This window comes from Fulmarus glacialis, unplaced genomic scaffold (genome assembly GCF_000690835.1).
Source record: "Fulmarus glacialis isolate BGI_N327 unplaced genomic scaffold, ASM69083v1 scaffold10335, whole genome shotgun sequence".
Taxonomy (NCBI): Eukaryota; Metazoa; Chordata; class Aves; order Procellariiformes; family Procellariidae; genus Fulmarus; species Fulmarus glacialis.
This window is the reverse complement of record NW_009212331.1, coordinates 36765-47898: the sequence shown is the minus strand read 5'-3', so window position 1 is coordinate 47898 and position 11134 is coordinate 36765. Positions and strand designations below refer to the sequence as shown.

General features: G+C 40.1%; 1 protein-coding gene across 1 annotated transcript in view; it reads right to left on the bottom strand.

The window, feature by feature from the left end:
- Positions 1-213: 213 nt before the first annotated feature.
- Positions 214-11134, bottom strand: part of MME (membrane metallo-endopeptidase) — a 44907-nt gene continuing 33986 nt past the window's right edge. The window contains exons 17-22 of the mRNA XM_009577847.1: positions 9584-9703; positions 8768-8901; positions 6467-6532; positions 3957-4052; positions 3709-3785; positions 214-440 (exon numbers count right to left, since the gene is read on the bottom strand). Of these exons, the coding sequence (XP_009576142.1) occupies positions 341-440; positions 3709-3785; positions 3957-4052; positions 6467-6532; positions 8768-8901; positions 9584-9703 (593 nt within the window). The 3' untranslated portion in view covers positions 214-340. The remainder of the gene's footprint in view (positions 441-3708; positions 3786-3956; positions 4053-6466; positions 6533-8767; positions 8902-9583; positions 9704-11134) is intronic.

Below are 11134 nucleotides of genomic sequence, written 5' to 3'. Positions count from 1 at the left end.
TTGACATTTTTTAAAAAATCCAAAAAGCCACTGGCCAATGGGGAACAGGATTAACTACAAGTGAAATGTTACTGTACACTGTCAAGTGATGTAGATTTTACAGGGTTCAGTGGTAGGAAAAGGAGCCGATCAGCTAGTGCAGCTAATTGCTGCATTGGCATTCGTCCTTCATTTGATGTTTTGATGTGTGATTTTTTTAAATTTTTGCTTGTTTACTAAGAATTACAGTGACTACTCTAGCATATTTCCCTCAGTTTTCTTCCCTTCTCCCCTGCTCAAAATTAGTTCAATATTTCTCTTTTTCTGGAAAGCTTCTTGAGATGCAAGGTTTACAGTTCCGTCACCAAACTCGGCACTTTTTAGCAGGATCCATGTAGTTCGTGTTGGTGCATGAAAAGGCTTCAGAAAACTCTGGAGAGTTTTGCAACGATCCTATGACCCTTTAAAACAAAACAACATCTTGTAATTGTTGCTTGTTTAAAACAAACAAGAAGACGCACATTTTGTAACTCTTTTTTGCATCACCTCAAAATACTGTGGGAAACGCCCATATTTCTTAACTCTGTTGCTTCCATTTCACCTCACGTGGCTGTGTTTTCTCGTTTCAGTTTGTATGGTGCCTACTGCAACTCCCCAAAATACAGGACCTGTCCCTTCTTCATTACTGGCTCTCACAAAAGTTCCATTTATTTCACTAGGAACAGGTTTATTGCTTGTCATTGGTTTTCACTGAGAATTTTTTCAGCTATGTTTTGCCGACAAGTTTCTTGGTAAAGGGAAAACACGACCCTGAGGTAGAGGACTGCAGTGTAACTTTTCAGTGAATGTTCATTTACGTTTTTACACCAATCAAGTTTTAACTAAGATCATACTGCTTCTCTGGGCATTCTCCACAAATGTTCCAGTGAATGAGTTTCCTGAAAAAAGATTCATACAAAGAACAGCTTTCAAGTGAATACGAGGATATTCCAGCTAAAGCAGTTTTTATGTGTGTAGTTGTGAACATATGTGAATATATCTGCTAGAAGTTGCTCATTCCTTTAGGAATGGAAATATAGCATGCACATACCTATGCAGGAAAACAACTTCAGCTTCAAATGTCAAATATAGATACTGGTGCACATTGATTGTGGACCAGGAATTATTTGAAGAACTGTTTCTTTGAGTGATTTGTGGTTATTCTGTGAATAATCTTAATCATTAGATTCAACAGAACCAGGAAGTGTCCACAGAAGTTGAGGTGAAGTTCAGCAGCTGACATCTGCAACAATTTGACCATCTCTACAAGATCAAAAGCAAGACTATTTGCTAACAGGTCTCAGGAGCCAGCAGCAGCGCAGGAGATAGCGCAGAGAAATGATTACAAAAAGAGTCATGCATTTAAGTGATCTAGCAGTGCTTCATTGCTCTTAAGGACTAGAACTTCTAAAATGGGATTTTGTCAGAAACAGAGAAAAAGTATTTTGGGTGTTATAAAACTCTACTTATATTTGTTATTAACAAACAGATAAAACAGCAGTGGGATAAAATCCTGCTTCATTCACTAATATCCCCAGAACTACAGGGATTTGGTACATAAGCAGGGCTTGACCTGTATCTGCTATTGTACTTGCTATGTTTTAATTTTGCATGTTAATGCTCCGACACAGATTCCCTTTCGCCTGCCTTTGACAATTACCTGATCTAAGGCATCTTTCTGTTAACTTACTTTTCTAGTGGACAAAAGACTCTACCTGTCCAGTACTCAGAGTTGTTAGCCCATAAACTAAAATTGTACTATGCAATTAACAATTTTTATGAAGAGCTTCCTGTCCTACCTGTAAGGAGAAATAGCCTGCTGTCAGTGTAGCAGGTGTTAAAACAAACAAACAACAACAAACCCCACCCCCCAAATAAAAAAAAAAGGCACATTGGGAGCCATTGTGACATTTTAATACTACGTCATTAGGCAGTAATTTTGTGGGTATGTCCTGTGTACTGAAATGCTTTGTATTTGAGAGCTCTTAGGGTGGCCTCATCCTGAAAATTACTTCACATTCTAAAACGTTAGTATGGTTTCTCATTAATACTTGTGTAATTCCATATAAAGTTTATATAGCTTTTCATACTGATGTAAAACCAGCACAATACATGATGTAATATATCCAAGATATACACAAATACAATTACACAAAGGTGCTGAACTAGTGAACTGCAAAGGACTCGTGACTCATACAAATTAGATATGCAAAGAGGAGGCACAGTTCCGAAGAACTGCTGCAGAGCCTCATTAGCATTGCGACCAAATTGCTGATTGTAGGACTGGATGCATAAACTGCCTCCGGGAGAGATCTGCAGATAGTGTAAAAACCACCCACAGTGAAATGCCAGTCAAGTAGCAATTGAAAGAACAGTCACTGCTTTCACTAAATATTTGAGTATGTGGGATAAACAAAATAATGCTTTGGTGAAAAGCCGTTGAAAGAAAGATACTGGGATTAATGTACTGAATTGTATCAGGAGAGAAATCGGCCATTGTGTATGTGAATCCTGGAGATGACACAGCCTTTCAAAGCTAACAGAGATGTTGTGATGTCTACATTGCTACTTGATCTCATAGCATTTGCCCAAACAGATTTATTAGAGCAAAAACATTGCTACGCTACTGATGAATAGGTTGCTCTGACTTCAGTTCAAAACAAAAGATCCTAGTGTGGCCCAAAGACTTCCACTCTGAACAACCAAGTTTCCTGCATGACTCTACTGAATTCAAGCCCACCTGTTCTTGAGAAGGCTGACTGAGGACACAAGGCAGAAAATACAAATTTGCTTATTTCACCACAGCATACAGGTTTGTTACTGATTGAGGGGCAGTGATCTTCCACCTAAAACTCACTTCTGTTACTCTTGCAAAAGAGAACAAATAGTGACCTTGTGTAACACCTGGGATAACCAGTTCTGGGCTGCAGGCATTGCAAGTAATGCTGTTAACAGTGAAGACAGGCCAGTCCACTCTGTTGGAACAGCAGAATGTCTTTCTAGCTCTAGATGGCAAAGGCATTCCTCATTCCAATGACAGCAGAGGCTACCGACAGAAGGTCATTTCTCTCTCATGTCAGTATTACTGTTTAAAAGAAGATTAATTCCTCTCCATGCTTGGAAGAGTAAAATCCTTGCACTCCACAGATTAACTGGAGATTTTACCTGTGACTTTAGTGGAGTTCAGAAGTCCATCCATAGCCTTTGGTCTTTATGAGAACCCTATCAGGAGCTATTGCGGGAGCCAGGGGACTTCCAGTAGAGCACTGGATTCCAGACATAGTCAATGGGACTCTGCTGTAACAATCAGGCACATCTGGTAACAGCCAAGTGATGGTGCTTGTGTCGTGGGATGATGACTGTTCAAAGCTTCTCAGTAGTGTGGACAGAATTAAGTTGTATCATCTCAAGGATGAGGACAACTCCCCCACAGCCTCATTCTGCCTGTGGAGCTTCCTGGGAAGGACTGTGCCTGTTTCTGTCGGCACAGAGGCAAGCCAGGGCTGGGAGGTCTAGAGGGACAGTCTGTCTTTCTTAACCATCTTCAGCGTGCTATGCCTATATATATGTATATGCTCAAATCTACCCTGGTAAGTGCAACCTAGGCTTTTGTGTGGAGTTCTTTAAATTCTATAGTTAAAAGCTGTGTTGCACCTAGGAACTGCACTGAAGATTATTATACATGCTGACCTGAATTTCCCTGGGCTGTGCACATCAGTTTTGATGGAGTTCACAGCATATTCTGGTCTGTATGTTCCACACCATACCTACAGATGTAACAAAGAAGAGCACTTGTTAGCAATAAGATTGTCCAGGAAGAGACCTGCTGTCATTTCACTATGAAATACTTAATGTTGTGAGAATAAATTACAAAATACGTTAGAACATAGAGGAAAAAATGTGTATTTTGTTTAAAAAAAAAAAAAGGTATAGAATACCTGTGCGAAGTTCAGAAAAAACAGCTGCTTATGGTTCATTTCAAGACCAGGAAGAAGTTTTTCTTTTCCATGCTTTTTCACAAAGTTTTCATAGGCCTGTAGAATGAATTGAGTAGAAACGTTACAACTTCCAGCCCAGACAGTCGAAATGATGACAAGGAGGAACATGGGTTCTTTGACGTAATTAATCATGGACTACCTTGGCCATCCATCTTACCACATGCCACCTTTAAGCAGAAAAAGACAGGGCCATTTCTTAGTACTGTGATACCAGTGGCCTGACTGAATCAAGACAGTTTTCTCATTGAATGGGCTTTCCAGTAGTATTTTACAACAGGTTTAGTGAAGCTGCCCAACTTACACTGGAATAAATGGTAAGAGAAACAGGCTTAAAGAAGGCAATATATTGTAGCTAAAAGAAGCCAAGGCTAATGGATTAATTTTGGTAAGATGGGTACAAGATAACAAGATCTTTGCATAACTGTGCACCTTTTTGCAGGGGAAGAAATTAAGAACGCAAAGGAGGACAGTTGTGTTCTGAAATACAGTTGCTACAGAGAGTTAGTAGTATTCTTCAGCAAGCTTTGTAATAATTAATGTATTAAATTCCATTGGACTGTTACATATTTACCTAGCAAATCCTTTCACAGGGTTAATTAATGACTGCATGAAGCAAGATGGTTGGGTGTTAAAAAAGTAGAATATGTTCTGTAATGGAAATGACTGTGAGATTCTCTGACATCAACTGAGGGGTAGGTGCAGTGAGGCATCAGCAAGCTCTGTGCTAAACCAGCCTCCAAATCATTGGGGTTCAGAGCTGTCTGTATAAAGATTCACCCGCAGCAGCTGTGTCTCCTGCGGAGTAATCTTTTCTACTCTGCTTGGCACTGGCCAGGTCTCAGCTGGAGCACTCTGTCCAGTTTTGGGCACTGCACTTCAGGAAAGATGTGGACCAACTGGAGAGAGCCCAGAAGAAAGCAGCAAGAATGAGCAGAGGTCTAGCAAACATGACCTATGAGAAAAGACTGAAAGAATTGGGTTTGTTTAGTCTAAAGAAGAGAAGTCTGGGCCTTCAAGTATGTAACAGTCTTCAAATACGTAAAAGGTCGCAGAAAAGAAAGGAGCAGATCGCTCTCTGTTTCCCCTGTTGAAAGCAAAGACATGATGGCACTCGAACTGCAGCAAGGAGGTAGCAGAACTTCTCTTATGGTGTGCTTGAATGATACAGAAATGGTTGATTCTACCTGCTAGGAGGGGGGGTGGACTAGATGACCTCTCAAGATTCCTTTTGGACCTTTTTTTACTATTTATGTGATGTCATAATAATTATGAATATCTAATTCTTTTTTTGTAATACTTCTGACCTTCTCATTTTTCTTTGGCTACTCCCATACCTTTCAGAAAGAGTATGCCCTTTCGTGGGTTTGTACTGGGTTTTTTTTTAAATGCACAAATGTTCCAGTAATTGAAGGTCAGACTAATCTAATATGCCATACTGACGCTTCTTTTAGGCTTCCAAATCATTCTTTAAACTCTCACTAATTGTATTTGCCCTCAAACATGTATATTTCTAGTGAAGTAAGTGTTGCTGATGGCTTTGTTTGCAGAAGCTGTGATGGTAACTTTGAGAAGCTGAGTCGGCCCACGCATCCCAGCGGGCTCTTTGTTGCGGAATGACAGCTCTCCATTTGTCAAATGTTGAATGTTTTGCCATGGAGCAAGGTGTTCAGGGAAAAAGAGGGAGGATCATGTTATTAAGGCCTGCAACCATCAGATTTGCAAGTAACAAGACAAGGTCACAGAGAAGCTGACTTGCTTCTCACCTCTCAACCTGCATTCACGAAGAGAAGACCTCTGTTTCTTTTACTTTCAGTCTCAAAGTTGGCCAATCTAAGGGGCTAAGTATCTATTTCAGGAAGAGAATGGAAGGAAAGCCAAAAAGCATACAAGCTCCCATGAAGGCTTAGCGCAAGGAGTCCAGATGTCACTGACATCTTTGGATACCTGGACAGGGGACCCAAGTCACTTGTACAAGATGATATTTTGAACAGTATTTTGAACAGTGAATGTTCCATGTAGGCAGAGACTGTTTATGGATAGAGCTTAGAGGAAAGTCATTCTGTCCCTCCTTCCTGGCATAAAAAAGCTGGTGAAGACAGATAGCCAGAGGCAGACAGCTGCTCAGTATCATCAGTTTAGTTAGGTGATGGTCCAAGTGTGATTCATTAAATGTTTTCATTCTACAAATTCCCTATTCACAAAAGGAAAAAAAAATAGAAAGAAGTGAGCTGAAAAAGAGTGCACTAAGAACAGATAATATGTATCCTGAAATAACTAACAGGATGAAAGAAATACAACAGCTGGTCAGTAGTTCTAAACCATGCCTCGATGATGCAGTAGGTATGGCCCTTCCCTAACACAAAAATAATACTGCTTCTTCAAAGGCTCTGAAATTAATTTTCTTAATCTGTGATGGTTTCAGCTAAAATACAAAAATAGATACTTCTTACCTTATACGCTTGTCTAATACCCCCATTATCAGCAATGTTTTCTCCTAGTGTGTTGATTCCACTCAGCTGTAAAAAAGGAAAAGTATAGTTTTCTGAAAAGAAGAGCTTATCCAGGACCTGTAATGCCAAACTTTGTGCGTTTTTTTTTAAAGGCGAGAATTCCCTTAAAATCTGAAGTTTTAGCAGAAGATTATGTTAACATCTCTGAAAGTCTTTGCCTCCCATGTCTCAAAATCCATGCGGATGCTATTGTTTTCGCTAATCCTCCTTCCCCTACAGGCTTTCAAGGCTCTCATATCTCTTTTACCCAGATTTTCTGATGCTTAGTCATTGTTCATTCATTCTTCCTATTTTCTCCATGTCTTTAACCCTCAGCTTCTTACTACAGTTCCAATTAGAGGAAGTGGGCAGTATCTGTCTGTATAGTCTATGAAACAAATAAAAATCCAGACTCCAAATAGTTGAAATTATCAGTTGACAGACATCAGCAAATCTGCTAGAAAGTCAGTATTTTCCTGTATATTAGGCAAGTTAGGTAGCTCTTTGGTAGCAAGATGCATAGAAGATATTTATTTAGCTGGTATAGTATTCATAAGTCAGTGAAGTATCACTAAAAATTACGAAGCTTTGTAATGAAGAATCTGTAATTTTATTTTAAAAAATTGTATTTTCAACCTTTAGCCCAAGATATTGGGCTATGATATTCGAAGCTGCAAAACTTAGAATCATCATTAGATTGAATTTAATGTGTGAAAAATGGCAGAAAAATATGTTGAAATACTATTCTCTATGTTCGGTGGTCCCTCTGTGAGTCCCAACAGTTTAACACACAGATTAGGAAGACCTCAGGGCTGGAAGTTTTATCTTTTCCCTGTTCTGTATGATGGAATATATTGTCAGCTTCTAAGAAAACCAGACAGTGGTGGTCATAGAACTAGCTTCTTGTACAGAGAAAAAGCTTCTTGTAAGTGTCTTCTCGTTCACCACTTAACTCTAGGAGGTTCCATCCAAGAGAAATTTTGTTGCTTACAGAACAAGCACAGTTCAATGCCGCATGTGGTTATCCAGTGAAGTCCAAAATAAACAAGGTGGATGTTAAAAGTAAGCAGTCTTCCACAATGCAACGCAACTGAGTGCTCCTGTAGTAAACTGCTTTCCTTTCTTTACTGTGCAGCAGTGGTCTGGGACTGACACTCACTTGTCATGTCACTTGCCATGTGGAAGGTGCAGGACTGTGAACTGAAAACTGCACTGGTGCAGTATGTACCTTCGCTGACAGAATGATGGCAGCTCAGCTAGTAACTGTGGTTGAAATTTGCTATCTGTAGCTCTGAAGTATGTGCACTGCCAGCCCGGGACAGTAAAATCCCTATGGCAGCAGGGAGGAAGCAGTGTGAAGATGGTTAAACTGTCTCTAGATGATTAAAGCTGGGTTGTGTACTAGGGACAGTGCAGGTGCCTTAACAGAGCATTTGGTCATCCCTGAAATGACATGCTATGAAGTGCTGTGTTACTTATACAGGGCTGTCTCCTTCCAGTGGCAGTTTTGCAGCTTGCAGTTAATAGGAACAGGACTGGTTGTCTGTTCAGTATGAGTAGTTATAATATCACCGTCACCTGTTTTTGTGAATTAATGGAATATTGATCTTGTTGGGACACAGAACAGACCTGATCCTGCTAATTCTTCTTGTGAAATTAGGGCTTCCAGACACAGACACTACACTGAATGCCTAATAATTTTAACTGTGCAGAATGCTATAAATGCAGTCACATTTAGATTGCCTGCCTCCCCTAAATCTGCTATCATCTTTTCCTCTCCTGCTGTACCCTGATTCTTCTCAGACCTTTTTGCTCTGTAATCTAGATGTTTGTCTTGGGGAAGGAGCAAGAAACTTTTGAGTGAAGGAAAGCAGCAGGCAGGATTTGTTTTGATGGGGTTATATATTATTTGTGCATCAAGATTTGAGGAAATGAGGTTCAAACTTCCAAAGTTTTTTTTTCTGTTCCTTTGTGGAACTAAAAAACAGCCTTTGAGGGCCCAAAAAGGCTTCTAGGACTGCCGCTTACTCAGAACATAAATCCTGCCTCTTTCAGAACAGTCAGTGTATGTGTGGAGTTTTTACCACTATTTTTAAGAATCTGTCTCCACCCCCCCGCCTTTCTTTTTTGGTGTAGGGGTGACAGTGTTGGCCATAAGCCAAGACAGCATTCATGTGAATAAGGGTTTGCATGTTTAGGACGTAAGATTTTGTGCTTCCCCATTAAAAATAACATTGGTAGTTACAAATAAGTATGACATACCTGCTGTCCACCTGCTAGGTCCCATGAAAAGTTTCCATACTGGTACACCATACACTGGGATAGCTCCTTAAAATTGCGTGCTGATTCTTCAGTCCACCAGTCTACGAGGTCTCCATTCTCATTAAAATTTCTGCCTGTAATGGTATATTAACAGAATTACGTATACAGGAAAATTTTGATGCAGTAGGAGGGGTAGCAAGTAAATATAATCACTCATGCAAAAAAATCGCTGTAATGAGGCAGTCGTACAGATGATGCTTCCCCTCCCCTCCCCCCAAGAGGGCTGTATTTCAGCAGAGAAGGAAAACAAACTAATTCAGACTGAATCCAAAGATGGGATTAAGGCTCTCTTGGGAAGCCTGGTATGGCTGTGACTCAATGCTGGACTGACCATAGTGCGGGTCTAGAAATGAACGATGTGGCTGGGCAGCAGGTCTGATAGCTAGACCCTTGGGTTCACACCTATGCCAGCCTAGTGACACACCCTGTTCACAATTATGTGTATTTTATGATGGGTTTTGATGTAGCCTTTGGTAAAAGCAAGTGACCAGCAACTATATTAAAAGCCCTTGTGTGCCGCAGGCCCACATCCTGGGCTGTTGCTGTAGCCTAGCAGCTACAGGAGTGTCTGTGGGATTCTTTGCATAGAGCTTTTGGGAATCATCATGGGGAACAATACTATAAAGCCTCAGAAATCCAGATTTGGTCTTACATATGGAAACTTCATTTTATCTGCCCCCTGGAATGATTAAGCACTAAAGCATGTAAAACATTCTGTGCGTGGTAGATTTTGTAACTAGAAACTCAGTGCCTTACCATTGTCATCAAAACCATGTGTGATTTCGTGACCGATGACCATGCCTATGCCACCGTAATTCAGAGATTTGGGCTGGGATGCACTGAAGAAAGGGGGTTGCAAAATGCCAGCAGGGAAGACTGCAAAAAAACCCACAACACAAGTCAGGCACTGCCTCATTATCCTACGTGCGCAGTGCGAACCGGACGTTTTTATGGGCTTCAACCAAAGTCATGATGTCCCCTCAGATTTATCAGCAACAGTAAGTGAATTGACACATGCTAATGGCTATAGGATAGTAGGAACAGATCAGCAGGACCACTCCCCTACCCCCTCAAGTTTAGGGTAAAGCTCTTCAGACACTTGCAGAATCATGATCAGTTTTTACTTTGTCTTTGTTACTATTTTACTTTGCAAAAAAGCAGTTTACTTTCCAATTTACAGCACTTCGCATTCTCAGACTCCTGTATCATTATTAAATAAACCTCACAACATCATGAAAAGTGGGAGGGTGTTCCCCTAAAAGAATAAATTATTTGATCATTGCCCCCACCACAAATCAATTTGAGAGAGAGGAATTTATTCTTCCACTGAATATATCAGTAACTCCCACTAGAATCAATAAAAATAGGCCAAGCTGGCAATGAAAGAACTGGAACAAAGCAGTTCTTTTCACCCACTTCTGTGCCCATTTTTCTAGGCTTTTAGGAAACAAATTAGTAAAAAAGAAATCATGTTGCAGTTGTGATCTTTTTATAAATGAATTAAAAAAAACCTCTATAAAATACTCGGTTACACTTTATATCTCATGCAGGCCTTTGCCCTATACTTCAGCCTGTTGCAGCAATATAAAGTATTAATTCTCACTGAGATGTTTGTAACTCTACAAAACCTGAACAAAAAAGAGGAATTAGATGACAGTTTTCACACAACAAAAGAAAGAAAACAGCTACTTCTTGCATTTCAGCATAAATCCAGTACAGTTCTAGCAGTTTCTTTCAAGAGGAGAAAGAACCATGGGAAAATTGAAAAATAGTAAACAGGTTAGAAAAGAAACTCTTTCTGCGGTCCTGTGCAAACTGCTGCCTACGGTCACAGTAATTCTATTACATTGTTAGTTTGACGTGGAATTAAATAGCCAAATGTTTTGATGTTGTTATCAGAAAGTATTGACAGTAAGGACAAGAGTGTAAATGCCGTACTGCGTGATGGGCTATTTTGATATATATCCAGTGATATCTGGAGTGTACAGCATCAGAACGCTATTCTTTTTGGAGATTACTGCTGGCAAGATGTTTACTCAGAATGACACACATCAGTCCTGGTGGCTTGGAATATTACAACTGTAACTCGCTTGGAGCTCAGCCTGACTTTTGCTTGAAACCATCGGACCATCTTCCCTCCCTGGATGCAGACAGTTACCCAGGACTTTCAGTTCAGTTTAATTAACACCCTGTCACCTCATCCATTTTAAGAGTAAAATGTTGGAATTCGTAGATTCTATTTATTTTTAACTCCACCCTTCTGAAAACAACTTATTCCATGACTTCTGTTACATAATCCAGGTCTGA